The following is a 24,376-nucleotide window of genomic DNA, read 5'->3' as shown; positions in this document are numbered from 1 at the left end:
TTCACCTTAATGAAAGGGAAAAGGGAAATATTTAACTCTCCCAGGAAGGGAACAAAATGAATTTGCTGTGTTCAACAACAAAAACAAAAACAAAAACCCTCTCCACAGCCTGATTGCATCTAACCTTGCTTTTACATTCCTAAAGTGATTTCCAAATGAGGGCACGGATTAGGGAGAGCAGAGGGGGAACAGACAGGGAAGGTGTTCTGCAAAACTCGGGATCAATTTAAACAAGCTGGAAGGGAAATTGTTTTCTTATAGATTATCAGCAAAGCCAGACCCCGTCCCAGAGGACCCAGGGGGTTCATAAATGATGTACAGACACGTCTTTGGAAAACAGACAGCAAATTAGAGCCACCCTAAAGCCTCCCCTTGCTTCTCCTGGCTGATCCTGATTCAGCTCTCCTGATGAAAAATGCATTTCAGCTGCTGTGCTTGCTGTGGAATTACATGGCCTGTTTTGTAGGGATTTATCGCCACTGAAATATTTATGGCCAGGCCAGGTTGTGGAAAGGGTTACAGGGAGGTTTTTAAAGTCTCAGCATCTCCTGTCCTGCAGATCCCACTGCCTGCAGACACCTTCCCTTCATCCCTGGGAATCTTCACTGCTTGGCTGCTTGTTTTGCTGGGTTTTTAAGCATTGAAAGGCAGAAAGAAGCTGCCAAACTCCACAAAAACAGTGGGAAAACGAGAGCAGGTCCCTCTGGCAGCTGGGCTGAGGTCCTGTCCTGATTCCAGCTCAGAATGGGGAGTTCAGTTCATTTTCCAACACTCCATCCCCTCTGCACATGAGATGAGAACCCCCTGACATTTCTCTGAGCAGGGGAATGGGGACATTCACCCTGACTTTGCTGTGCAGGGAAAGGCTGACAAAGACAGGTGCTTTGGTGGAAGCTGCAATCCTGACAGCCATGGAAAAGCCATCCACAGGGAAGCTGCTTTTTCCAGACATTTATGCTGCACAGCAACAACAAAAGGGTTTTTTTTTCCTTGTTTAAAGTCCTTTTTTCCTTGTTTTTTCTTGCAGTTTAAAGTGATTTACAGGTTCAAGGAAAGCAGGGAAGTTAAATAACGATGTGGTTCATTTGTTGAGGCCATGACAGCCCTGCTAAGAGCACCCAAACGAGGCAGCTCTGTGGATTTATCCAAGGAAAAGAAAATCCTCTCCCTTCTCCCTGACTCCTCTCCAGAGCTTTTTCCCAGCAAAGGCTTCTTGAGAACAAACCTGCGGAGCTCCCTGAGGGGACTCAAACCATTCCTGCTTCTTCCCAACTTCATTCCCCCTCTCATGGATCCTGCACCCACAACCTCCTTCAAAAACACCACAGGAGTGGTGAGAACACCTCCAAGGAATCCACTCAATCCATTCTGGTCCCACCAGGAGCAGAATCTTCACTGCCAAAGGATCTCCTGTCCCTCAACAGCACCTGAACATCCCCATCCTGAAATCTTTATCCCAATCCTGAATTCTGCCCTGTGAAGGTGAGGAGGGGCTGAGATGGATTTCCTAGAGAAGCTCCTGAATCCCTGGGAATGTCCAAGGCCATGAGGGGACCTGGAGAACCCTGGGACAGTGGACGTGTCAGTGGATAGGCTTTAAGGTCACTCCCAACCCAAACCAGGCTGGGTTTTTCTATGAACACCACACTTTGGGGAATTCCAGCTGGAAAATAACAGCAGCAGGACCATGCAGGGAGGCAGCTGGGGATTCCTGGCTGGGGTTACTCTAAAATGGAGGCTGAGGGTCGTTGTTGGCTTGTTTGTGGTGTTGGAGCTGGTGTGTGCCCCTTACCTCAAGGGGCAATTCAGGTTGTTTAGGGGGTAGGAAGAAGTTTAGCCTAAAATCAGCTTTGGGAGCTGGAAAAGAAGATTTGAGCCCTTTCTTCCTGAGATGGGGGGGTAACCTCTAAGAAGGGTTTATGTTGCCTCCTTATCACAGGGGCTCCATGCTGTTGCTTCCTATCACAAAGGTTCCATACCTGCTTGGTGTTTCTCATGGACATCTCCTCAGAGCTCCTCTGTGACTCTTTCTCCTTCCCACAACAGACAACTAACCCCAATTCCCTTCTCAACCACCCACCCACTCTTTTATAGCACTCTTCTCCTCATTAGTTACAGCTGTGGCCTGTTAAAGTCGGGCCTGTTCCTAATCTTTGCTAATTAGGCCCAGCTGCAACTCCTTAGGGGCAAGATCACTTTCTACACCATCTTTATTTTCTTATATTCTTACAGCTTTAGTCTTCAATCTTTGGCTTAAAAGACCCATGTTCTTTCTACACCATCTTTATTTTCTTATATTCTATCCCCTTACAGCTCTAGTCTTCAATCTTTGGCTTACAAGACCAATGTTTTTATAAACCATTAGAGTTAATTAGAGTTGGAGTCGTTTTCTAGGGTGGCCACAAGGGGAAATAAAACCAGAATGGTTGTGAAATGGGTGAATGAGGAAATCAAACTGGAATGATTTGTGAAATTGAGGAATGAGGAAATCAAACTGGAATGATTGTGGAATAGGTGAAAGAGGCTGGCTGGGGTGGGTGAGGCCAGGCCAGGGCATTTATTTCTCCCTCCTTACCTTGGTACTGGGCACTGAAGCCCTTCTGCCTGTGGTTGCCATCAGAGGTGAAGTGCAGCCTCAGCCAATTTTTGCTGCTGATCACAGGGGCAGGCAAATTCATCCCAGTGAACCTGCAAGAGAGCAAAGCAGCACAGCCACGTCAGGACCACGTCAGGACACCCCAAATCCCCCTCTCCAGGCCAATCATCCTCCCCCAGGACTTTGGGAACTCCTCTGTGGGTACCACACAGCCAAGGAGAGCCCCCTCCCCACTCCAGGGCTACCTCCAGCCCCATATTCCTGATGGGAATCCCTGCTGAGGGCTCCATGTTTGTCATTACAGAGGTTCCCAGTCCTTTTTCCTAAGGCACAGAACATTCCCAAGCTCATCTCTTCACATTTGGTTAACCCCACTCCAAAATCTTGTTTATTTTAACTCAGGAAGGGAAAGGATGGCAAGAACATCCTTATTTTTTATTTTATTTATGACCAATCCCAACCTGAGGAAGATTCCAGCCAGGATCACAAATGAACAACTCCAGAACCCAGCAGCAGCCCTTCATATTTGTTCATAATTTTATTTCCTTTTAAAACATGATGTTGTTTGCTTCATTTTTAACTCCAGATCACAATTCCTGGCTGAGTTTTGTCCCAAACCAAGTTTTAGACTGGAACAACACTTCAGACTGAGACTGAGGTCCACAATGGTGACATTCACCATGGTGAGGACACCAATGCTCTCTGTGTTCCTGCTAATGAAAGTTAATCATTTTAATCCCTAATTATCACTTATTTAAAAATTAGTGCAATTTCAACACCCATTATTGGCATTCCAACACCTTTCAGTGGCATCTAACACCTTTTATTGCCATTTCAACACCCCATTTTTACCATTCCAACATTCTTTTTTGACATCCCAACACCCCCTGCTTTTTTAACAAAGGCAAAAGGATCCTGGGAATCTGTTCCATCCGGAAGATATTTCAGATTTGATTATTAAACATTATTTAGCAGCAGACCTGGCAGCCCATGGAGCACCTGAAGAGCCCTTCAGCCACCCAGCCCATCCAGAGGTGACCTCAGGCTGGAATTGGCAGCGTTAATTAATGGCATCCCTGCGCTCCCAGTCCCTTAATGAGCTGGCAGGGTGATTAGTGCATAACTAAAGCATCTCTGCCACCTACAGTACAATCCAAACCCTGGATTATCCCGTGCCTGGATCCTGAAGTGCTCTGGGATGATTTAAAACTGGGATTTAAGGTTGTTCCCAATCATTTCTCCATGGATTCTCTCCATCCCTGTTCCCAGCTCTTTCAGGAGGATGAGGTGGAGCAGAAATGGATCCTCTGTGGCTTTTTGCCATCCTTGGGGAACTCCAAGGCAGCTGAACCCACTGAATTGGAAACTTTCTCAAAGATTGAGTTCAAACAAACAGATTTGGGGCTGAGATCAAACAAGGGATGCCCCAAACCCAGATTTGGGGCTGAGATCAAACATGGGATGCCCCAAACCCATCCTGAGTAAGTTCTCCTGGCTGGTTTTTATGACAACACCCTTAAATTCAATGTTTTCACCCCTCAAGGGCCATTTCATTGTTTATTCTGCAGCAGCAAACCCCTCAGGAATAATCTTTAGCTATGCAGAGCCAAATTTCCCTTTCACAGCTGTAATTCAAGTGCCTGAGATAAAAACCAGACAAGAATGAAGCAAAGCTGCCTGAATGAGGCTCAACTTCTCCTGTCCCACATCCCTGGATTTGGTTTTGATCAGCACATCCTTGAAGGGTGGATTCATCCCAAACCTGAGATGTTTTTCCCTTGTGTGACACCAAATCCTCCACATTAAACAAAATTCCTTAATTCAAAACAAGGAGGGGTTAATGCCATCAAAACTCTTTTTGAAGAAAAAGCACTGAAGTGAGGCCTTCTCAACTCTTTTTTATTTCTTTCCTTGCTCTCTCACTTCCCACTGAATCCAGGCATGAAATATTTATCCCTTTCCCTCCCCTGGCACAATTAGTATGGCTGTACATGGCTGGCACTGATTACTCTGCATTCACGTCCCATTATCTATTTACAATCCCAATTCCTGCTTTAATTTGTTTCCACGCAGAGAGGAAGAAAAGGAAGGGGGAAAAAAAATCAATAAAGTGTCACAAAGTGAGGCAGAAGCACTGGAGCAGCAGGAGGAGATGTTTGCACACAGATTTGGAGCACCCTGAAATTCGATTATCAGCAATTTGGCCATTAGTTCTTCTTAAATGGACCCAAATACGATGAGAATTCCTGGTGTGGATGCTGCAAACCCCGTGCAGGAGTCAAAGGCACGACTGAAGGCAGGAATTCCATCTCAAATCCTGCTATTTCAGGTGAAATATCTTGGGTCTGCTTTGCAATTCTTACTGTATCATTAATTGTTCAATCTGTACTTAGATAACCTGCACTCCTTTAAAGGTATTTGTCCTTGCAGGGAAATCTTCAGCTGACTTATGTCCTCGGCCAAGCTGCCTGTTCAGGGAACAGATGGGAAAAAGGAGGCTAAATTTACCATTTTGTTTGCAGCACAGTATGACCTATTCACAAGATTTTTCTTTTAATGTGTTAGTTGTGGAAATCTGTTAATTTGATATTTAAATTATTTTCAAGTGGAAGCCTCATTTATGGTGTTACCTCAAGAGGGTGACTAAAATCTGTGGGCTTGAACAGGTACAGTGTGTAGACCATGTGGCTCTCATTTCCTTCCTTTTCCAGTTGTATGAAACACTTTGCTTCAGAAAGCATGAACTTGAACTTAGCCATGTGGAAGAATGCCTGGAATGACTTAGCCCACACTGATTTGAGGAACTGGAAGGTGCTGCCTCATGCACCTATGGAACACGTAGCTCTGTTGCCACGAGGTGATGTGCGTTGGGAGTTAACACCAGGGATGTGAATGTGCAGGAAGACAACTGTGCCATTTCTGCTTTCAGCCTTCTGTCCGCCTGGTCTCTCTGCTAGAGATCATGCACTAGACAGGCTTCGGTAGTAACAGAGATCCAGTAGGAACTCACAGTCCATGGCAATCTGTGGTGCCATCAGGGGATTTCTGTCATGCCTTCACCATCTCTTCTGGTTCTTCCTTCAGAGTTTCTCTGAGGATAGTCTGCAGTAATATATTATGTATGTAGGTTGTGCCAGGGCAGTATTTTGCAAGCAGCTGGAAGATAATTTGCCTGCCCCAAGCATAGGAAGGGCTTTTCCCTTACATCAGTCAGACAAGGTTTTGGTCTGTCAGTTCTGAAGTCAGGAATAGAGCTCACATGCTACTGGTGCCTTAATGACAAGGAGAGCAGAGCCTGTGTCACAGAGCTGCTCCTCCTTTGCAGAGGACAGGAATGCTTTCATGTCCAACATACCCCTTTGCTAGGCAGCCAGGATGCCATCAACATATTCACTAGCCTGCTACAACTTGTGCTCGTGCAAGGATGGACTGGGACAAGATTTTTCCCAGGAAACCATTCCAGTGTCACATACACAGTTTAAAGAGCTGCTGAGTAGCTGTGGTGCACGTGCAACAGCACCAGGTGTGCTGTTTTGCTTCTTCTTAGTTTAAAACACAAGAGGTTCCTGCATTTCTTTTCAATCCTGATTTGTGGTAATTTGGGAGGCACAGCTTTAATAATCTCCAGAGTGCTTTTTATCATTACCCTCTCTTCTGTCCAGATACGAAGCAGATTGGAAAGGGTGAAGACTTATCAGAACAACTCCCAGACACGTCAATTGGAGGCTGCCTGACTAAATTCTCATAACACACCCTGAAAATGCAGCTCGTGCCATCTGCAAGGACAGTTTCGGAGAGAGCAGATCGCAGCTGCTGGGTGAGAGAGGCAGCAATAGGTACTGCCAGCTCAGTAGTTCAGCTTATAGGCTCTTACACCTTCCTGAGACTTGCACAAATGGAGCAGTGCTGGCACTGCAATGAGGTCACTGCTTTGCCAGTGTTTACCCCATTGGGCCAAAGCAGGATTAAATGAGACAGATCTCTGCAGGACACTGCAAGTGTCATTGGGAAGCTGCTGTGGAGCTGGTAGGCTTAAAACACTGGTGACAAGATGTGGCTGTACCTCAGGCAACATTGGCTTTTGAATGGCAGTGTCAGAGGTGATACAGCAAGGAGGTGCATGCAAAAAATCCTTTCAAAGGTTGAAGCTGAATTTCTGGCATGCAAATGGAAATGCTGATTATTCCTTACTGATCTTAGATGCTGTCATGTCAAATCCACTTGCTTAGTGTCACTTCATAGCCACCCCTGGGACACTTCCTGAATTGTTGATAGGATTTAAGCACAGCACAAGAAGTTAAGTAGGAAACTTTGCTCAGTCTTTAGGGTACAGGCTGGAGACTGCTGAATTGGGGGGGGTGTTTGGCAGAGCTCATGGTAACTACTCCCTGTTGGAGGTAAGAAGTACCAAGATCTTTCTATAGAAGCTCTAGGAGAAGAAGGGAGAAGAAAGAGGGGGAAAACTCAGGAACAGACACACTGGTGTGTTGCAGACCTCTTTTATGAAAATTTCTTTCCTTAGGATTTTTCCTCCTGAGAAGCCAAGAGGCCTCAGGAACAAAATGTAAACAATCATTATCTGCTGCTATGGAATGCAACAGGTGCATCTGTGATTGGCCCATGTTGGATGTTTGTAATTAATGGCCAGTCACAGTCAGCTGGCTTGGACAGAGAGCCGAGTCACAAACCTTTGCTATCATTCTTTCCTATTCTATTCTTAGCCAGCCTTCTGATGAAATCCTTTCTTCTATTCTTTAAGTATAGTTTTAATGTAATATATATAATAAAATAATAAATCAGCCTTCTGAAACATGGAGTCAGATCCTCATCTCTTCCCTCATCCTAAGACCCCTGTGAACATGGTCACACTGTTGGGAGGGAGAGTAGAAACCCTAGAGGAAGACCCAAGACTTAAATTCATTTCATGGAAAGGAACTGAAGGTCATGGTGACTGGTGGGCCAGACTGATTCAACATGAAGAACTGAAATGATCAATTTTTAACAGAAAGAGTCTCAGAAGAGCATGTGGAGAAGATAATAAGCCCTGTTTTTTGTAACCATGCATATCCTCTGAGTGAGATGGACTTTGCTCCTGGTGGGAAAGCAGAGAAACTAGCCAAAGCCCAAAGATAACTCCAGAGCAGGGCACATTCCAGCAGAGCTGGGAAGCCAAGTGCACCAAACCTCTCAGAATTGCTGCCTTTGTCTTGTATTGAAGCTGCTGGAGCTGCCCTAGGCAGAGGAAAGTCAGTGGCTGCATGCAGCTGGTACACAAAAACACGTGACAAAGTGACATCAGCCTCCTGCTCTGGGGGCTCAGAGGAGCAGTGGACCTGTGTCAGACCCTGTGAACAGGGCATAGAGAGAATTTATCCTCTCGGCTCCCCGCCTCGCCCTGGTTTTTGTGCTGTTCTTTGAGGAGCAATGAAAGGATGTTCTGGTGCCACAGCCTCAGTCCCTGCCGTGCGCTGGGGCTGGAGCAGCCGCCCACCAAGGCAGCTCCTGGTGGAGGATGGGCCCGGCTGTTGCTATAACAACTGCACCTCTGTCTCGTTCCTTTTGAGAGATGGATTGCTGCTGGGGAGATGAAGCGCAGCAGCCTCTCCTCACTGATGAAAGCCCTGCCACAGCCTCCCCACACTGCCGTGCATCTGCTGGCTCTGCCACGGCCTGTCCGAGCAGCGCTGGCCAGGGTTTCAGGATGGGCTGCATCCCAACCCTTCAGCTCGGTGTGTGTTTGTGTTTCTGTGCCCCTGCCTCTCCTCCAACCGAGAGCCATTTAAAAAGTCAACCTGCCAAAATCTGACCTTTTCTCAGTCTGCGACTAGAGTTTTTTCAAAGGCTTATAAAGAACTGATAGTCCTGCTTCCCCCTCTTGTGCTTTGGGGTAGAAAACAGCAGTGAAATGAAGATTCATCAGCCAAGTATTTTGTGTGAATAAAGCTAAAAGTTTGTGAAGCTGAAAGGGGGTTGTTTTATTTCAATATTTTCCTTTGATTTTGATATTTTCCTTTTGTTTTTATTCTATGTGTCAACAATCTTCTGTTCCGAGACCTAAATCTCTCAGCTCCTGCTAATATCTTCACAATGCATGCCATAAAACATGCACAAACTGTGTGCTTGTACTGAGAAGGAGAGAGAGGGTACTTTAAAAGGTACTATTTTACTTCAGGGATTGTGTTTATAGAGGGAAGGGGAAGTGCTGGGGTTTTAGTCTAAGACACTCTGGAATCCTGATTGTGGTAAACTGTTTGCCAGTATATGCTCAGTGTAGGATATCCAAACCATTCAAGAGTTCATATGGTGATTGGGAATTAAATCAAGATATGAAAAGGAAATATTTCATTAAAATCATTTGATAAGAGTATTTCTGCATTGTACCTCAAAAAAAAGGAGATACATTTATTGTCATGGCTCCCAACTCCCCCAAAATGCTGGAATCAAGAGGCTTCCCCAGCATGTTGCCTTCTAACAAACCTTTCACATTAAGTCTTTGTCTACCTACAGTTTTTCAATGAGCAAACAAAGAAGACAAAAATATTAGTGCCTGTTAGCCCCCCCAAATCCAAAAGCTTCTGAAGGAGAACGATGTGGATAAACAAAATTAGAATAGATTTAATTTAATTTCTTTTTACAAAAAAGCACGACTTCTGTATGTTTCATATTTCATAGAAAATAGTTTTCATGTCAAGCTGCTTTTTGTTGTAATGCATAATAACATGATTATGAATATTTATATACTGGGCTAAAGTCACTGTCTATTTGTACAGGGGGACATACAAGTTCCAGCACATGATGAAACTTTAGGAACTGATATTTTTAGGGCTGGTTATTTGGTTATTTTCCACTAGATAGTTTTGATTTTTTTGGAAAATTCTTTTGAATTTGTATATTCATATACAAATAAGGTGATAGATTCAGGATAAAATGGTAAATGTTTTAAAACCTGGAAGTGTGAAACCATGTTAAAGCATATCACTCTCACCAATATTTTTGTAGAGTATTCATTCAAACTTGCAAAATGTATGGAGTCAGTTCACTTGTATTCCTCAGGAGATAATCACTCTCACTGGTCCCTGCCTTGTCATTAGGGAATTTTTTCCCCCATATTTTCCTTATAGAACTTTACTTCATGATGAGAAGCCTGCCACCATGTCCTGTTCTTACTTTATCCCAGCACTGATCAATATGAAGTTGGGGTAAAGGGCCATGACACATTTTGAACATTTCTTCAAATCCTGGTTTTGCCTGAGCATTCCCATTGGGCTCACTCTTGAGTCACTTGCTGTTGGGGGAATGCAGTTTTTCTGCTGTGGCAATAGGGACTTTGCAGTGTGATGGCTTAGGAGCTGAAATGGGTGATTTCAGCTGTAAATTGTGGGAGGGGCCCATTAAGGGCAGTATTTAAGTATACTATTTTTACATTTACATAAATATGCTATTTTAACCCATTACATCAACTGACCAACCTGTGCCAACACCTCACCATCCTCACCGGGAAGAATTTCTTACTAATATCTAACCTAAACCCACCTTCTGTCAGTTTGAATCCATTTCAAACTTGTCCTGTCACTTGTAGAAGTCCTTCTCCAGCTCTCTTGTAGGCCCTCTGGGTGCTGGAAGGTGCTATAAAGGTCTGCCCAGAACCTTCTCATCTCCAAGATGAGCATCCACACCTCTCCAAATTCAGGGTTTTGAGACCAGACACTGGAGAGGGGAGCCCAGCCATGGGGCAGAGGCTGTGGTTACAGGGCAGCTGGTCTGTGTGGCACCACAGAAGCACAAAGGGGAGGAATTTCTGCCTGCAGGAGGCTTGGCACACACTGGCTTTGTGCAGGGTGGAACAGGCAGTAAAGTCTTGGCCACTTATGCCAACAGTGACTTCCCACATTAAAAAGCTGATCTGCTCCAGTGAAAATCAAGGAGTTGATGGTCTGCTTAGGCTCATGGCACTGTCTTTCTGCCTGGCTCTCTGCAAAAGAGCAGCCTCACAGTAGCTTGGTGTCCCATGCACGCTGAGCTGTGGCTGCAGCAATGCCTGTGCTGGCCACATCCCTCTGCACTGTGTGATGAAAGAGGGGCAAGAGAAGGGCACAGCCTTCCCAGAACCCGGGCAAGATACGGGTTTGCTTGCCCATCTTATGCATGGGATGAAAGGGGGACCAGCCCTCTGGGAGGGGAGAAATAAATGAGATCTGGATTATGAGAAGAAAGAAGGTTGAGGACCTCTAGGTTAGGGAAGGGGTGGGAGTTGCATATCTGGGACTTTCCTACCAGTAAGAATACTTTAAAAACTGATAAAATCTTTCAGTATTTTGTCTTCTATTGTTCTAGTATCAAGGATGCAAGCGTGTCCTGAAGGCGTTTGCTGGAGCTGTGACCTCTTTGCTTCCTCCCCTCCCCACTATTGTTTTTTGCCTTAGTGAAGAGAGACGCTTTTTTAGCCTGGTACATAAGTAAAGGACTCTGCTTGGGTGTGAGTGGGGAGGACTGCTGCTTGCTGCAGTTCTTTGCTATGCTTCTACAACCAGATTCAAAACTGATGTTAATACACTATTTTTTTATAAAATTCCTATATTCCAATTTATTTGCTTTTCTGTAGACTTGCCTGGCCATTATTTCTGTTAGCTATTTATGTTTTATGTTAGCCCTTAGCACATAGTCACATAGTTGATTCCTTTTTTTTTTTTCATTATTTGATTGAGTTAAAGTTATGCAAAGCACCTTCTGTTTTCTAGGGTGGATTTTTTTTTTCTCCCTTAAAAGTGATTCTCAATGTGTTAGCCAAGAACATAGGGCTAAGCAAATGAAACTATGCAATTTTTTTTTTGTCAACAACACATTTCAATATAAGTAGTCAATCAATTATATTGCAGTTACTTTTTTAAGAAGCTTCTAGAAACTTCCAACAACAACAAAAAAATTTGGAGTGACTAGTAAGTTTTAGTGATTCCTTTTTTCTCTTTTTTAAAATTCCATTTTAAGACTCCTCACTGTGTTAGGCACACTGTTTAAATCTTATCCCTGTATTAGGCACTAAAATGTCAAATTAGTCAACTTGCTCCCTAAATTTCTTGGAAGCTAGCACAGATTCAGCTTGGAAAGCACAGACATATTTTACAGTTCTGCTTTCCTAGTCAAAGGAAGGTTTGGTTTGGGACAGTGGGAAGTGTTTGGTTGTTGGGGGGTTTTTAGACTGTGTTTTCAAAGTGATCGAGGCATAAGAATGAAATCAGAGAAACCTCCTAACCAGTTTTGAAACTTATTGTCACTGGCTTGATGAGGAGCCTCTTGTCACAGTGCCCATGAGCACTTCTTTTGCGTCTGCAAATGGTTAATTTTTTCCTTTCCTCTTGTTTTCTTTAAGCTTCAAGAGACAGTCAAAAGGAAGTTGGAAGGCGCACGTTCACCTCTCAATGGAGAGCAGCAGAATGGAGTTTGCGATGGGGGCTTTTCTCCAACCAGCAAGCGGACACGCAAGGATGGGCCAGGCATTGAGGCAATCAACAGCTTGCCCATTAATCTGCCTTTGCCTGCTGTTTCTCCTCTTCACCAGCTTGACATGAAAGCTCCTGTGCTCCTGCAGAACAGTGGAACTCACAGGAGTAGTCTGGAAGACTTGGGTGAAAACGGTGGGCTTTCTGAGATAAAGCTCCCTGTTAACGGCTGCAGCGAGCTGGATGATGGTTTTAACATCCTGCACAACAAGGAGCTAAAGCAAGAGCCCCTGGATGACTCCAACTGCATAGACACTTCTGAAACATCTCTTTCCAATCAGAACAAGCTCTTCTCAGACATTAACCTAAATGATCAGGAGTGGCAGGAGCTCATAGACGAGCTGGCGAACACCGTCCCAGAAGATGATATACAGGATTTGTTCAATGAAGACTTTGAAGAGAAGAAGGAGCCTGAATATCCCAGGCCTGCCACAGAGACTCAGGAGAGCGCGAGCGTGAAAAGTGATCCATCCCATTCTCCATTCACTCATGTCCCATTGGGATCTCCCCAGGTCAGACCATCTTCTTCCGGTCCTCCATTTTCCAACATCTCCTCAGGCTCCAGCGTTGCCTCAGCATCCAGCGCGCCGCTGGCCCCAGTCCCTGCTGGCTCTCCAGCAAATTGTGTGGTGCAGTCCCCTCAGACCCCCGGCCAGGCCCACACTCCCGGACAAACGCAGGGGCGCTCCGGGAATGGCTTCCTGATGAGCGCGGCCTCGGCCGTGGCGGGCTCAGGGCCTGGCCCCAGCGCTGACCTGTCCCCAGCCGAGCAGCTCAAGCAGATGGCAGCCCAGCAGCAGCAAAGGGCCAAGCTCATGCAGCAGAAGCAGCAGCACCCAAATCAGCCCTCAAGCTGGTCACCAGGGGGGCCTCCATCCAGTCCCTACGGAGCACCCTTCAGTGCAGACAAACCAAATAGCCCAATGATGTATTCTCAAGCCTTTAACAACCAAAACCCTGTAGTGCCTCCTATGGCAAACAACCCCCAGAAGACCACAATCAATAACTACCTCCCTCAAAATCATATGAACATGATCAGTCAGCAGCCAAATAATTTGGTCACAAACTCCTTGGGCAAGCAGCCCAATCTGCTTTCTTATGGCAACACCAAACCTCTGACCCATTTCAGCACTGAGCTGGGTCAGATGATGGCCCCGGCAATGGCAAACCCCGGGAAGAACACCATGGTGCCCTACATCCAGCAGCAGCAGCAGGCCCAGCAGGCCCAGGTGCCAGCCCACGTGGCACACCTGAGCGAGGAGCAGAAACGCATGCTCATCATGAAGCAGAAAGGAATGATAAATCAGCCCGTGGGATATGCAGCACTCCCTGCCCTTGGTCAGGTAAGTGAGTGCACAACCAGAGGCTGATACAAGGGCTTTGTACAGTGGGCCTCTTGTGTTGCTAATACAGAGTCTGACACCTCTTTGTGCAGTCTCCTCCATTTGTCTCCTCTTTCTCCTGGAAAATATGGAATGTCATTGCAGATGCTTCTTGGATTTTTCATGTGGTATTGCAGCCTGATTATTTTAAGAACTGAAATTATGTTGCACTATGCTTCAGTTGTTAATTCAGTGCTCTCTCCCTGTGTCTCTTCTGATGAGTGCTTGGGGCCACTCTGGGAAATTTTGAGTTAGAAGTCATTCTTCCTTGGAGGGTTTATTTCCTTTTTTTTGTAATGCAAGACTTGGTGGTTGTGGATCCCAAACCACTGCATGGCTTAGTTCACCACAGTGTAGCGAGCATTGTGAAAAAAAGATGGAGCAGCTGGTCCCTTCTTCTTGGGGTAGAGATCAAGCTACCTCTAAACAGCATTTTTGGCATTTTGGCTCTGGGAGCAAAGGAAAAATATTTTGGGTTCTGAGTGCTTTTGGTTTTAACTGGAAAAAGTAAGAACAACAGAATGCTTTTAGTGGTGCTTGGGCCATGATGATGAGATGGTTTATTCTGGGACTTTCAAGTAGTCGTTAGCAACCCCAAGTATTTTGTCTTTCAGCAAGAGGCTAAAGCCATGTTGGCTTCAGAGCCCTGGCATCACTGTCTCGTGTATTCCATGCTAAGCTCTGGTGCAGCAGTTGCCAGGCGTGGGGAATACTTTGTAATGAGTTAATAACCAGTTGGAATATTGCTTATATCAATGCCCTATCACCTCCTCGGTCAGCAGGGTGTTCCTAGCTGTGCAGCCCCTGTAAAGATCTGCCCATGGAAAGGTTCAAGAACAAATTTTCTAAATGTTGTATTGAGAGTTTTAAAATGGATTAAAGTTAATAATCAATTCTCAAAGTGATGTCTTTGCAGAAGTTATGTGCCACCAAAACAGGTCAAGAAATCTGATATACACCAATAGTGTACAATACACTCATAGAATTGATGGTTGATCATTTTAGCATAACATCTTTTCACCAAATTAGCTGTTTACACACCACCTACAGGGAATACTTCATTCTGAGCATGGTTTAGCTGTGACTCACACTGTAATGCATGTAGAAATACAGCAAATTTTGTTATTCCTTCAGCTTATGGAGTTTGGGGATCAACCAATAAGGAGAAGTAGGAGCTTTACCAGGTCAGACCACATCACATATTATTTAAAGTTAACTGCAAAACAAAAAGAAATGTTCATCTGCCTCGTGGTTTTGGTTCAGGATGTATGGTGACAGCTCAAAGGTTCATATTTTTATATTAATTCTGCTTGCCTATTTTATTAGACATAGGTGATCTAAAGCCTCTTCTTTTGGAAAAGGCTTATCTAGAGAAATATTGCAATAATGACTTAGACTGTAATTGTAGCTACAGGTTTGTCATTTTGTAACTAAGAGGCGGAGGATGCTTGGTCATGCTGCCAATGCTTTATTGTTTCTTGCCTTTGCTTTTGTTAAATCTGCTGAACTCAAAGACCCATCAAAGAGCTGAGAGGATGACCTGCCTGTGTGGAAGAGTTAATGCCATCTCCTCCATTTCATAAGTTGAGAAATTCATGTTAATATCTCTCTGCAATTCCACAATATGAATGGATAGCCAAGGTTTCATTTATCTAATCTCATTCAGTTCCTTTTTTCTTATAAGTGTAGGAAAAACTGGATATTTGGATAGAATTAGATATTCTTTCATAAACAAGTCCAGATATTAAGTCATTTCTGTGACTTATAAAGAAGAAGCTTAGGGCAGAGCCATACATAGTTTGTTATAGTCAGGGATAGTTTGTTTGAGTCAGGGATTTTTTCAGAGGTGCCCTGAAGGTAATTTTGATGGGATTTTTTTTCTGGAGCGGAGTGTTAAATCCAGAGGCAGATTCTGACTCGTCGATATCCAAAAAACCTCATGGTCGGTCCTGACTTGTCTACCTTACCAAGACTCTTTCCTACCAATATTACCTCATACCTGACTGTTCTCCCCTTGGTCAGACTCAGAATTCCCTGCTCTCTACCTTGCTCCATGTCCCCTGATCTGCCCCAAAACCATTTGTTAGTTTGTGAGCATGTGGCAGGTGTTGCCCGTTTTTGGTCTTGTTTTTTTCTGGGTGGTTCTTCCATTCTTACTTGGCTGGGGCTCATAGGCTAACCCAGCAAGTAGATTTGCACAGATTTGCTTGGTATTTGAGGGATAGAGATTCTCTTCTCTTGTGGTTCTCATGTCATAATAAAAGAAATCAGTTCCCCCCTCAAGACACAACAATCGCTTTGTTTAGACTTTTTATATTATTTTAGAAATAAAAGGGAGAAAACCTGAACCCACCTCCTTCTCAAAAATTACACTGTTTTTTAAGCTAAAATGTTCCATTAAGTTTTTGAGATCTATGCAAGGTTTTATGTGAGGCAATTTTTCTCTTCTTCCTCAAACCAAAAAGTAATTTCAAACTGAAGAAAAGTAAAAAGGTTTTCTTTGGGAAATTTAGAAATAATTAACTGTGCTTTTTCTTAGTTCCAGCTGTTCTATATGAATGCATAATGGTAAGAAAAAAAACCAGCCCAAAGGAATAACTGTTGAATGGCTGAGGCAAAATTTGATGTTTGGAGCCAAGTGTGTGAGGGAAAGTAATGAGAGGTCAAAACAAAACAGAATTCTCTGTGGGTGTAAGAACAGTAAAACTAGACTGCAGCTATTTGCCTGCATGGGACTGTGAGAATGCTGCAATTGTTTCCTAATGAAACCACTAGTTATTTTGTTTAAAATTGTAGAGATGCGAATGAAGGAGAGAAATGACACCATCCTGCAAGCATATTTCATATTTAATTATCTGCCCTTTGTTTTAATCTTATGCAATCAAGATGCATCATCTGCTCAGTCTGGTTTTGCATGCCAAAGTGAATACTGCTAAATCCTCCAAGTTACTGCTGGTAGAGAGCTGAAACCAGTTGTTCCATTGCTTGGCTAGAGAATGTGTCAGAATAACTGGTCTTTTCCACTTTATAAAACACAGTTGAAGTGGTAACTCTTTGATTCATAGAAACTTCTCCATTTGTTTAAGATTTATAAAAATACAGCGTTGTGTGATTTTTTCCTTGTCAAGTTTCATGAAGACTTACAGTGTGTATTATTCACATCTGTAAAGAAAATGTTTTGTGTTATTTTTAGAAGCAGATATTTTGTATTACTGACTGCACAAAATGTATATTAAATGTCCTCTGTTTTACTTCTTTTCCTTCCTACATGATCTAGGTTGCTACATAAAGAGCAGTTTGTCCTGTTATTTAGTAAGATCCAATAGTTTAATGATTCAGTGTGTGCCAATCAACTCTCCTTCAGTTTTATTCATTACAACTGCAGTTGTGAAGCACTGTGGTTTTGAAAAGTCTATAGCCAGTAGCAGCATATTTTTACATAGAGTGCTACCCTTTCCTGGTGGTTTTTTGTGCCATTTTTTTCCTGAAAGCGCAAGTTAGCATCATCAGTTTTAGCTTTCCAATCTCATAGCCCATTCCAGCTGCTCTGAGCTCAGCATGCACCTGACCTGTGTCTGTGTGAAGGAGTGCTCTCTGATGGTCAGTCTGTACTCCCGGCATGGCTAGGATGTTCCACATCACCACCAAGGTGTACCTCACATCTCTGACTTCGTATTTTGTCTTTCATTTTATCTTTGTGGGTCCTATTTCTGATGCTTTCCAAAACATTTCTAAATAGTCAAGCCTTATGCCACATAGAAGCATTAGGTTATCGGTATGTGTGTTCCCTGCAGAAAGATTTCCTAACGTTGCAACGTGTGAGTGTCCATAGTAGGAACACTCAAGATCTCTTGAAAGACTGTCCAAGTGAGTGGTTAAGTGCAGATTTGGAGTCCTTTGCTCAGGAGGTTCTGCCAAACCCCAGCTGATGCATCTAATTTGCTGAAGAACGTGGCTTCTGCTCTCTCAGCAAAGATTTCATTCCTCATGGGCAATGGGAAGCTTGCCCTCTCTATGTTAATGCTCACCAGCTCAGTGTTGTCTGCCACAGCCAAACTTGTTAATAAGGAGGGGAGCAGATCAGCTGCTCCCTGTATTCTTTGTTCTGTTGTTGCATTCTGGAGTCCTCCCACTCACACTCAGCCCCTTTTTCATGTGTGAGAGGAACATTTTGTGTGCCTTAGCCTGCAAGCATATCTTACACACTGGGACAAAGCCACCCATTCTGTGGCAGCACATCTCCCAGACAGGGGCTTAGTCCTCATTTACACCCGGTGGGAGCTTGTTAGCAGCTCTTCCTGGACAGTAAGAGAGGAGCTGCCCGGAGAGGACCAAGTACCTCATGAGAAAGCAAGCCCAACTTTAGCAGCATTGTCACAAAATTGCATTTCCTCTGTCTCCTTTTCGCTTCTGTTTCACACTTGGGCAATGTTAAAGCTGATTACTCACTCCAGAGGCTTAGTCTTTGGCTCATGCCAGTACCCTTCTGTTGAATCTGTTCTGTCAGATCTCTCACTTCTGGTTAAAATCTGGTTTGAGAAACAGGTAAACATGTGAAATGCCTTTTGTTTGGAGAAACTGGAGAAAAGTCTGTGTCTTTGAAAAATAGAAAGAAAAAAATTTGAAAGTGTCTACCTAGAGAGAGTGTAAGGTCTGTCCTGAGATGACTCCTCCTTTTGTGACATGACATTCCTTGAAGAGTAAACATCCTCAAAAGCATCTGACTTTTAAAATCATTTTTGTACATAGTATTGCCTAGAGAAAGCAAGATTCCTGAGACTGCCCAGCATGCACTTTCCAGGGAATTATTTTTCCAGTGTGTATTTATTTCCCTCTGAATCCAGCAGGTTGGGGGGATTTTTTGTTTTTGTTGGTTTTTTTTGTTTCAATCTGTCCTATATTATTTGTCTGCTTCTTTTCTCTCTCCCACTACTCCATAAGGCATTTTTCTTTCTCTCTGTCTAAGTTCCCTGCTGAAGTTTACCTCCTGTTTCCCCTCATCCAGCTTTTATCTCTCTACTTCCCCTCCTTACCCCTTTAATAGCACAGGACCTTTTTCTGGTGTTGTCACAGCTCACAGGAAATTACTGCAGACACCATGGCTTTCTGTGGTCTGTATACCTCTGGCGGATGGAAATAGTATGAAATATTTGTTGTCATAGTAAATGGTTTTTTAACCAGTCATGGGACAGGTGAAGAACTGGGGAATCTCAGCTATAATCTCACTAATGTTGCAGCACCATCCATGAGATGAATTTGGCCTCTACATCTGCAGTCTGACTGCTAATCCATCTCAACCAGAATTGCAGCGTTCCAGACTATGGAACAGCTTCACTGGATTGAGATTATTTGCAGTGTGCCCTTATCACAGATGGCTGAAACAAAACAAAACAGGTAGGAATGTTCTATTGTTAAGTGGCATAGGACATGCACACCCTAGGGGATTTGTCTATGGCAGGAGAATGCAGTAAATTAGGGTTACAAACCCTTGCAGCCTTGCAGATGGAAAAGCAATTTTAAGTGATTTTTTTGGGAGAGTAACTTTCAAACCCCCCATATCATGTGAAACTGGTCCCATCACTTGAAGACAACTTCACTGTTCTCACAGACGTGCATAGAACAGAAATATTTAAAGCCTTTTAAGACATTTCTGGCATAATTACTATGTGTATCACAAACTACACAGTGTACATGGATGTATTGTAAAATTTAGTGTATGTGGTCAGTCTGAAGATGCATTCACTTTATCCATCTGACTCCGTGGGGGTTGCTAGTCCAGAATCAAGGAGAATAATTTCTGTGGTTCCCCAAGCACCTGCTCACATCCCCCAGGTAAAAGGAACACAATGGGGAAACTGTATGTACCAAAAAGCTTGTGTGTCTGCAGTGGGTGAAGCTCTGGGTGTCAGTGTGATTGATTTTCAGTTAATTGAGAATACAATACCTGGTCTCTCTTTCTCTCTCCTCCATTTTTCTTATCTATTCCACCACTTTTAATTTCCTATTAATAGACTGTGCTTTTCCTTTTCAACTTAGTGAGAGATTTCTCACCTACACAACCTTAGTCAATGGGAGCACTTACATAAGGACTGCACTGTTTGCCCCTGTGCATCTTAATGAAATTGGAGAAATTGTGGGGGTTTTTCCCCTTGTTCTTTGGAATTGCATTCTCCTTTCTCAAAGACTTTTTTTGGCCTCACAAAATTAGATCATAACTTTGCAGAAAACAACCCACTGTGATCACAGCTTCATTGCACAATGCCTGTGCTTTCTTGAATGTTGTTCCCATCTCTTCAAGATGAAGTAAGATCCAGTGGGTTGGACCTTTGATCTGCATAATAAAAGGCAAGGAGATAGTTTGTAAATCCTTCCTTTCTCCATCTTTATTCTTTGCAATTTGGGACTCAAAGACCTGAAATAATTTTTGCTTGCTGAGAGGAAACTTTATGTAATATATGTGGAGAAACTATTATGATAATTAGCGTTGTTAGGAAAAATCAATGTGTGTAAGTCATCCAACAGCAAGCAATGATCTTCTCACAATCAGCAATTTATCATGCATTGTCAATGCAGGAGGGCTAAGACTATTTTATTCAGATAAATTTCTCATTCATTTAGTCAGTAAATCATGGTGCACTTCATGATAGTAATTTTTAATGTGACTGCATTTTGTAAAGTTTTAATCACACATAATGGATTTTATCTGACAATGAGGTCAACCTGTAGTCTCTTCCTCTGTCATTTGAATCTTACCATCCCATCATGGGGAAGATCACAGTCACACCTGGAAGCCCCAGACTGCAAGGAGATAGGAAATACAAGGGGCACAAGAGGATGAATAGTTTAGACTAATTTTTATCAATTGAGGCTTAGGTGAGGATTTACTCTTGGTGGAACAATAACAGATTATACTTGATGTATCCTTGCATCTGAGTGTAGCTGAATTTGTTTGAAAACTCTTTGCATGAGCTCTCCAATGAAGCTTTTGATCTGACCAGCTTGAGCCTGAGCTGCAAGAGCACCTTTAATCCACTGGGTACCCTGGGAAGGATGTAGCTAATGCTGCTCTTTTGTCTGCACTCCATGGTGAACTTTTCCATTGGAAAAGCAGTCAACGATGAGGCATAGAAGTGAGGCAGGGAACCTTTGTGGTTTTCAGAGAGAGACAGGCTGTTCAGTGTCTTCATCTTGAGTCTGAGCTCTGCTGTGACTTGCTCATTCTTAAGCTGGTAGGAAAAGCCCTGTTGTCTTTGTCTACAACAGGAGTGTGCCCTGGATCTTCCTCCCAGCTTCAGTTCAATTCTTCAGGTCTTGCTTTTGTTTCTGAGTAGCTGAGGAGTGTTTCCATTTGCTTCTTATAGATGTGGTTTGAGTTGATGTCTTTCCCCTTTGAAGCAAGCTATGGATGGCTCTTCTCTTTCCTGCTGCTCTCCCTGTGTTCTGGTAATCTCCTTTTCCCCTGCACTGCCTTGCACAGGTCTGTGGTACATGGTTGGGTCCAGGTTTATTAAAGCCCTGTAGGTGTTCCTGTGCTCCTTCCAGCACAGGAGCTATCCTATGGCCACCTGCATGGACATGGTTTTCTTTGCTCCCTTTTACTGATGTGAGATCAGGATGTCATTTAGAGAGGTGTTTGAGTTCCTTTGGGATCAAAGGGCCTCTGGAAGTACAAAATCCTCATCATGTTCCACAAGGCTGGCTCTTGGAAGACCCCTTTAATTTCTCCCTCCAGATCCCCTGATTCCTTCCTTTTGTTGTTCCTCTGAGAGACTGACAATCTAGAGGCTGATGATCCTTTCTCTTACCACAGAACTAGAGAGGGGAGAGGGAGAACTAATTGTCCATGAATTTTGCAGGAGTTTTTTCCTCCTGTGTCAAAAGACTGGCATACCTTGCATGTACTGAGGCTGTGACTTGCCACCCTGTGATGGCTTCCATGTGGAGCCTGACCTGCTCTTTCCAGGTCAGACTCTCTCTTGTTACACTGCTGCAAGTCAGGAATATTCACTGGATAATGAACTTATGCAGAAGCACTTTAGAAAAAAAAATGTGGTCATTAGTTTGGTAAATGGAAATGGAATAAACCTGCTCTGATGTTTTGTTTGGGCGGTTGGAGTTTTGTTTTGTGAGTATTAAAGAGAAGAGCAACCTTAAAACATTGTGTCTTGGCAGGCTTTTAGTATCTCTCTCTGTGCCTTTCTCTGTCTCACTAATGCAACTTTGCCTACAGCTTCATGCATTAGCAATGCAAAGCAGATTTTGAAAGCCAAGGGAATCCAGGCTCTTCCAGATGAACACTGATTTAAAAGAGACAAAAATCTAGAAAAAATAAAGGTTGTTCAAGTGACATATGGTGTGACAGTGACCCTACTGTAAGGACAGATGTACAGAGCTAATGGTAATCCTACACCAGAGCCAGATAACATTCTGAGGTTAGGAAATCAAAGCCCCATGCTTTGGCTTAGCAGAGAATTAGCATGTGGAGCTCTGGAAACAGGGCAATTCAGTTCTTAGCCATGTTGCATTTGGGGCTTTCAGCTTTGGTAGCAGCAAGATCCTACCTCATCCTGTGCAGGAAAATCAGACCCACGTAGTTTGGCCAGGGAACAGAGTGCATTTAGTAAAGCTCGAGTGTTTAGATGGATCGGTGAAGAAGGTGTGTACTCCCTCTGATAATTAGTTCTGAGAAGTTCATGTCTCTTACTGCAGAAACAGCTCATTCACTGCTTCAGAGCTGTGGGGCTTTTAAACTGGGGAATAAGTGCTGACTTTCAGAGCAGAGGCAGCAGCAGTGGTACCCAAGGGATGTTTTGGAGCCTTTTCCCATGGGGACCCCAGGAGCTAACCTACAGCAAACCAAGCCTCAGGTGTGCTCAAGAGCCACCTGTGCTGACACAAGTTTGATATCCTTTAATGACAGAAGAGAATCCCAAGGCTTGGGGTGCAGCCGTGGCTCCCTTGAGCCCCTGGCCAGCAGAGTTTGGAGCAGCTTCAGGTGGCCAAGCACTGTGCAAAGACATGTTCTTCTTCTTCCAGGGAGGGGACTACACATGATGCCATTGTTTTATTTGCCAGAGGCTTGGCATTTACATAAATGCTGTGCCCCTGTTAAAAACAAAGTCATGATCAGTAGGGAAAACCAGGAATGTTCTGTGTTCTCTGGCAAAATACCTCTGTCTCCCTCAAGCCCACCTCTCTGCCCTACTTCTTGTGACTCCCCTCTCTTTCTTCTGGTTTTAAAATATATTTAGCAATGAGATCTTCCTTATTTGTATTCTCTGAAAACACAGGAAGTAGGTCATGTCTTCCAATACATTATATCAGCAGCAGTCATTGGAAAACAGAAATTAATAGGGTAGGACCATAATTTTTTGGTGCAGTTTTGGATGCCTTAGCAGCATTCAGTTAGGCTTTATTTTTAAAGTGGCAAAATGTTCCCAGTATCAACAAAAAAGATTATAGCACTGACTTTTTACCATGCTCATTCAATTTCTTTTTTATGTTTACTTTTGCTTTCCCTCAAACGAGGTATTTGGGTATAAGAGAAAAACACAAATTTAAAATGTCTAAAGGCAACACATGATTAAAAAGTTAAAAAATTTTTTCAGGCTTATTTTGGAAAGTGTCCTGACTCAGTTGCAGAAAATAGGCAAGGATTTATAGAATTTGTTGATGTTGTTCTTCAAATCCTATGCACATATTTTCTATCATTATTGTTCAGGAATGGGGACCTGTTGTGTTTTTTTCTATTTGCTATCAAATATTTTCTGTCAGAGTATCTGGATCCAAGTACAAAATCTATGTTATGTTAAGCTGTATTCCAGTCACTACAAAGTTGAACTCCTTTATCTAATTAAAAGGCACGTCAGATTTTTTTAATACAATCTTTCTGAAAGATTTTTGGGCTTATTCATTACTTTAGAAGGAAGCTTAGGTGTTTAGTGTCATTTCTCTTTGCATTTTGCATTCAAATTAAAAAAAAAATTAATTGGCCTCTGTGCATATCTGTCTCTGCTTTTTTGTTGTATCATCTGCTTCTTGTTTTCCTCCTGCAAGCAGAGTTATATCCTCTTGCTTAGAATAATGTGTTATGGGGGAAAAGAGGAAACTGATTTAAGTACTTAAACCAAAAAACTTACACAATCCCCTCTTGTTTTTGCTGGTGTCCCTGGAAGCCAGAGCACAGTCAGTCATTCCTGCACACAGTCAATAGCAAATATTTTAAATCAAGGCTGTTCGCAGAGTATCCATGTTGGGTTTTGTTGCAAGTGATGGATCACTAATAGTTCAAAACTCAGAGACTGGGAGCTTCTTTTGTAAATGGAAGGGGATTATTTCATGCTGTTGAGTGTCCCTGCCAAAGTAGAAAAGTCTCTTAGGAGAGGTGGGGTTGTGTATCCAGGAGTTGCTTGCAATGTACAATTTCAGTAAAAACTGAAAACATACTTAGGAAAAATCAAACCAAGCAAACAAAATTTCAGCTCTGTGCTGCTGCTCTCAGATCAAGCCCCTGAAAAGGAAACACAACATAATACTCACCTGGCAAATGTGGCCTGATCAGGGTTTTGGCTTGTGAAATATGGCTTGGCTCAACAGCTAATAAAGTTGCTTGTAATACAGAGGGCTTGCTCAATAATGGTATTATGAAAATTCTTTTAATTGTTACACATAATTGCTCCTGAACTTCATGGTAATTCTATTTTGGAGTACTAAAACTTGAGTTAGTAGAATCATGAGCACCGAGCCGGTCTGCCTGTTCTTGTTCCATCCTCTTGACAGCAGGTGCAGTGTTTCAGTTCACCCAGCTGTGTTCTTCACATGCAAAGGGAAGTTTTCACAAAGGCAGCGATGCTCCCAAATCCCACAGAAACTGAGTGCAGTTATGTGATTGAGTCTCTAAT

At 43.3% G+C, this 24,376-nt stretch overlaps 1 protein-coding gene and 1 pseudogene across 1 annotated transcript in view; one reads left to right on the top strand and one right to left on the bottom strand.

The window, feature by feature from the left end:
• The window catches only part of LOC128948755 (CUB and sushi domain-containing protein 2-like), a 137,947-nt pseudogene extending 135,061 nt beyond the window's left edge, over window positions 1–2,886 (bottom strand).
• Window positions 2,887–3,261: 375 nt separating this feature from the next.
• The window catches only part of LOC128948754 (mastermind-like protein 3), a 73,797-nt gene continuing 52,682 nt past the window's right edge, over window positions 3,262–24,376 (top strand). Inside the window, exons 1-2 of the mRNA XM_054293517.1 lie at window positions 3,262–3,279; window positions 11,964–13,436. Of these exons, the coding sequence (XP_054149492.1) occupies window positions 3,262–3,279; window positions 11,964–13,436 (1,491 nt within the window). The remainder of the gene's footprint in view (window positions 3,280–11,963; window positions 13,437–24,376) is intronic.

Source organism: Melozone crissalis, unplaced genomic scaffold (assembly GCF_028551555.1).
Source record: "Melozone crissalis strain CALT ecotype California unplaced genomic scaffold, PUWL_Pcris_2 ptg000156l_1, whole genome shotgun sequence".
Classification (NCBI taxonomy): domain Eukaryota; kingdom Metazoa; phylum Chordata; class Aves; order Passeriformes; family Passerellidae; genus Melozone; species Melozone crissalis.
This window is presented reverse-complemented; position numbering and strand designations above follow the sequence as displayed.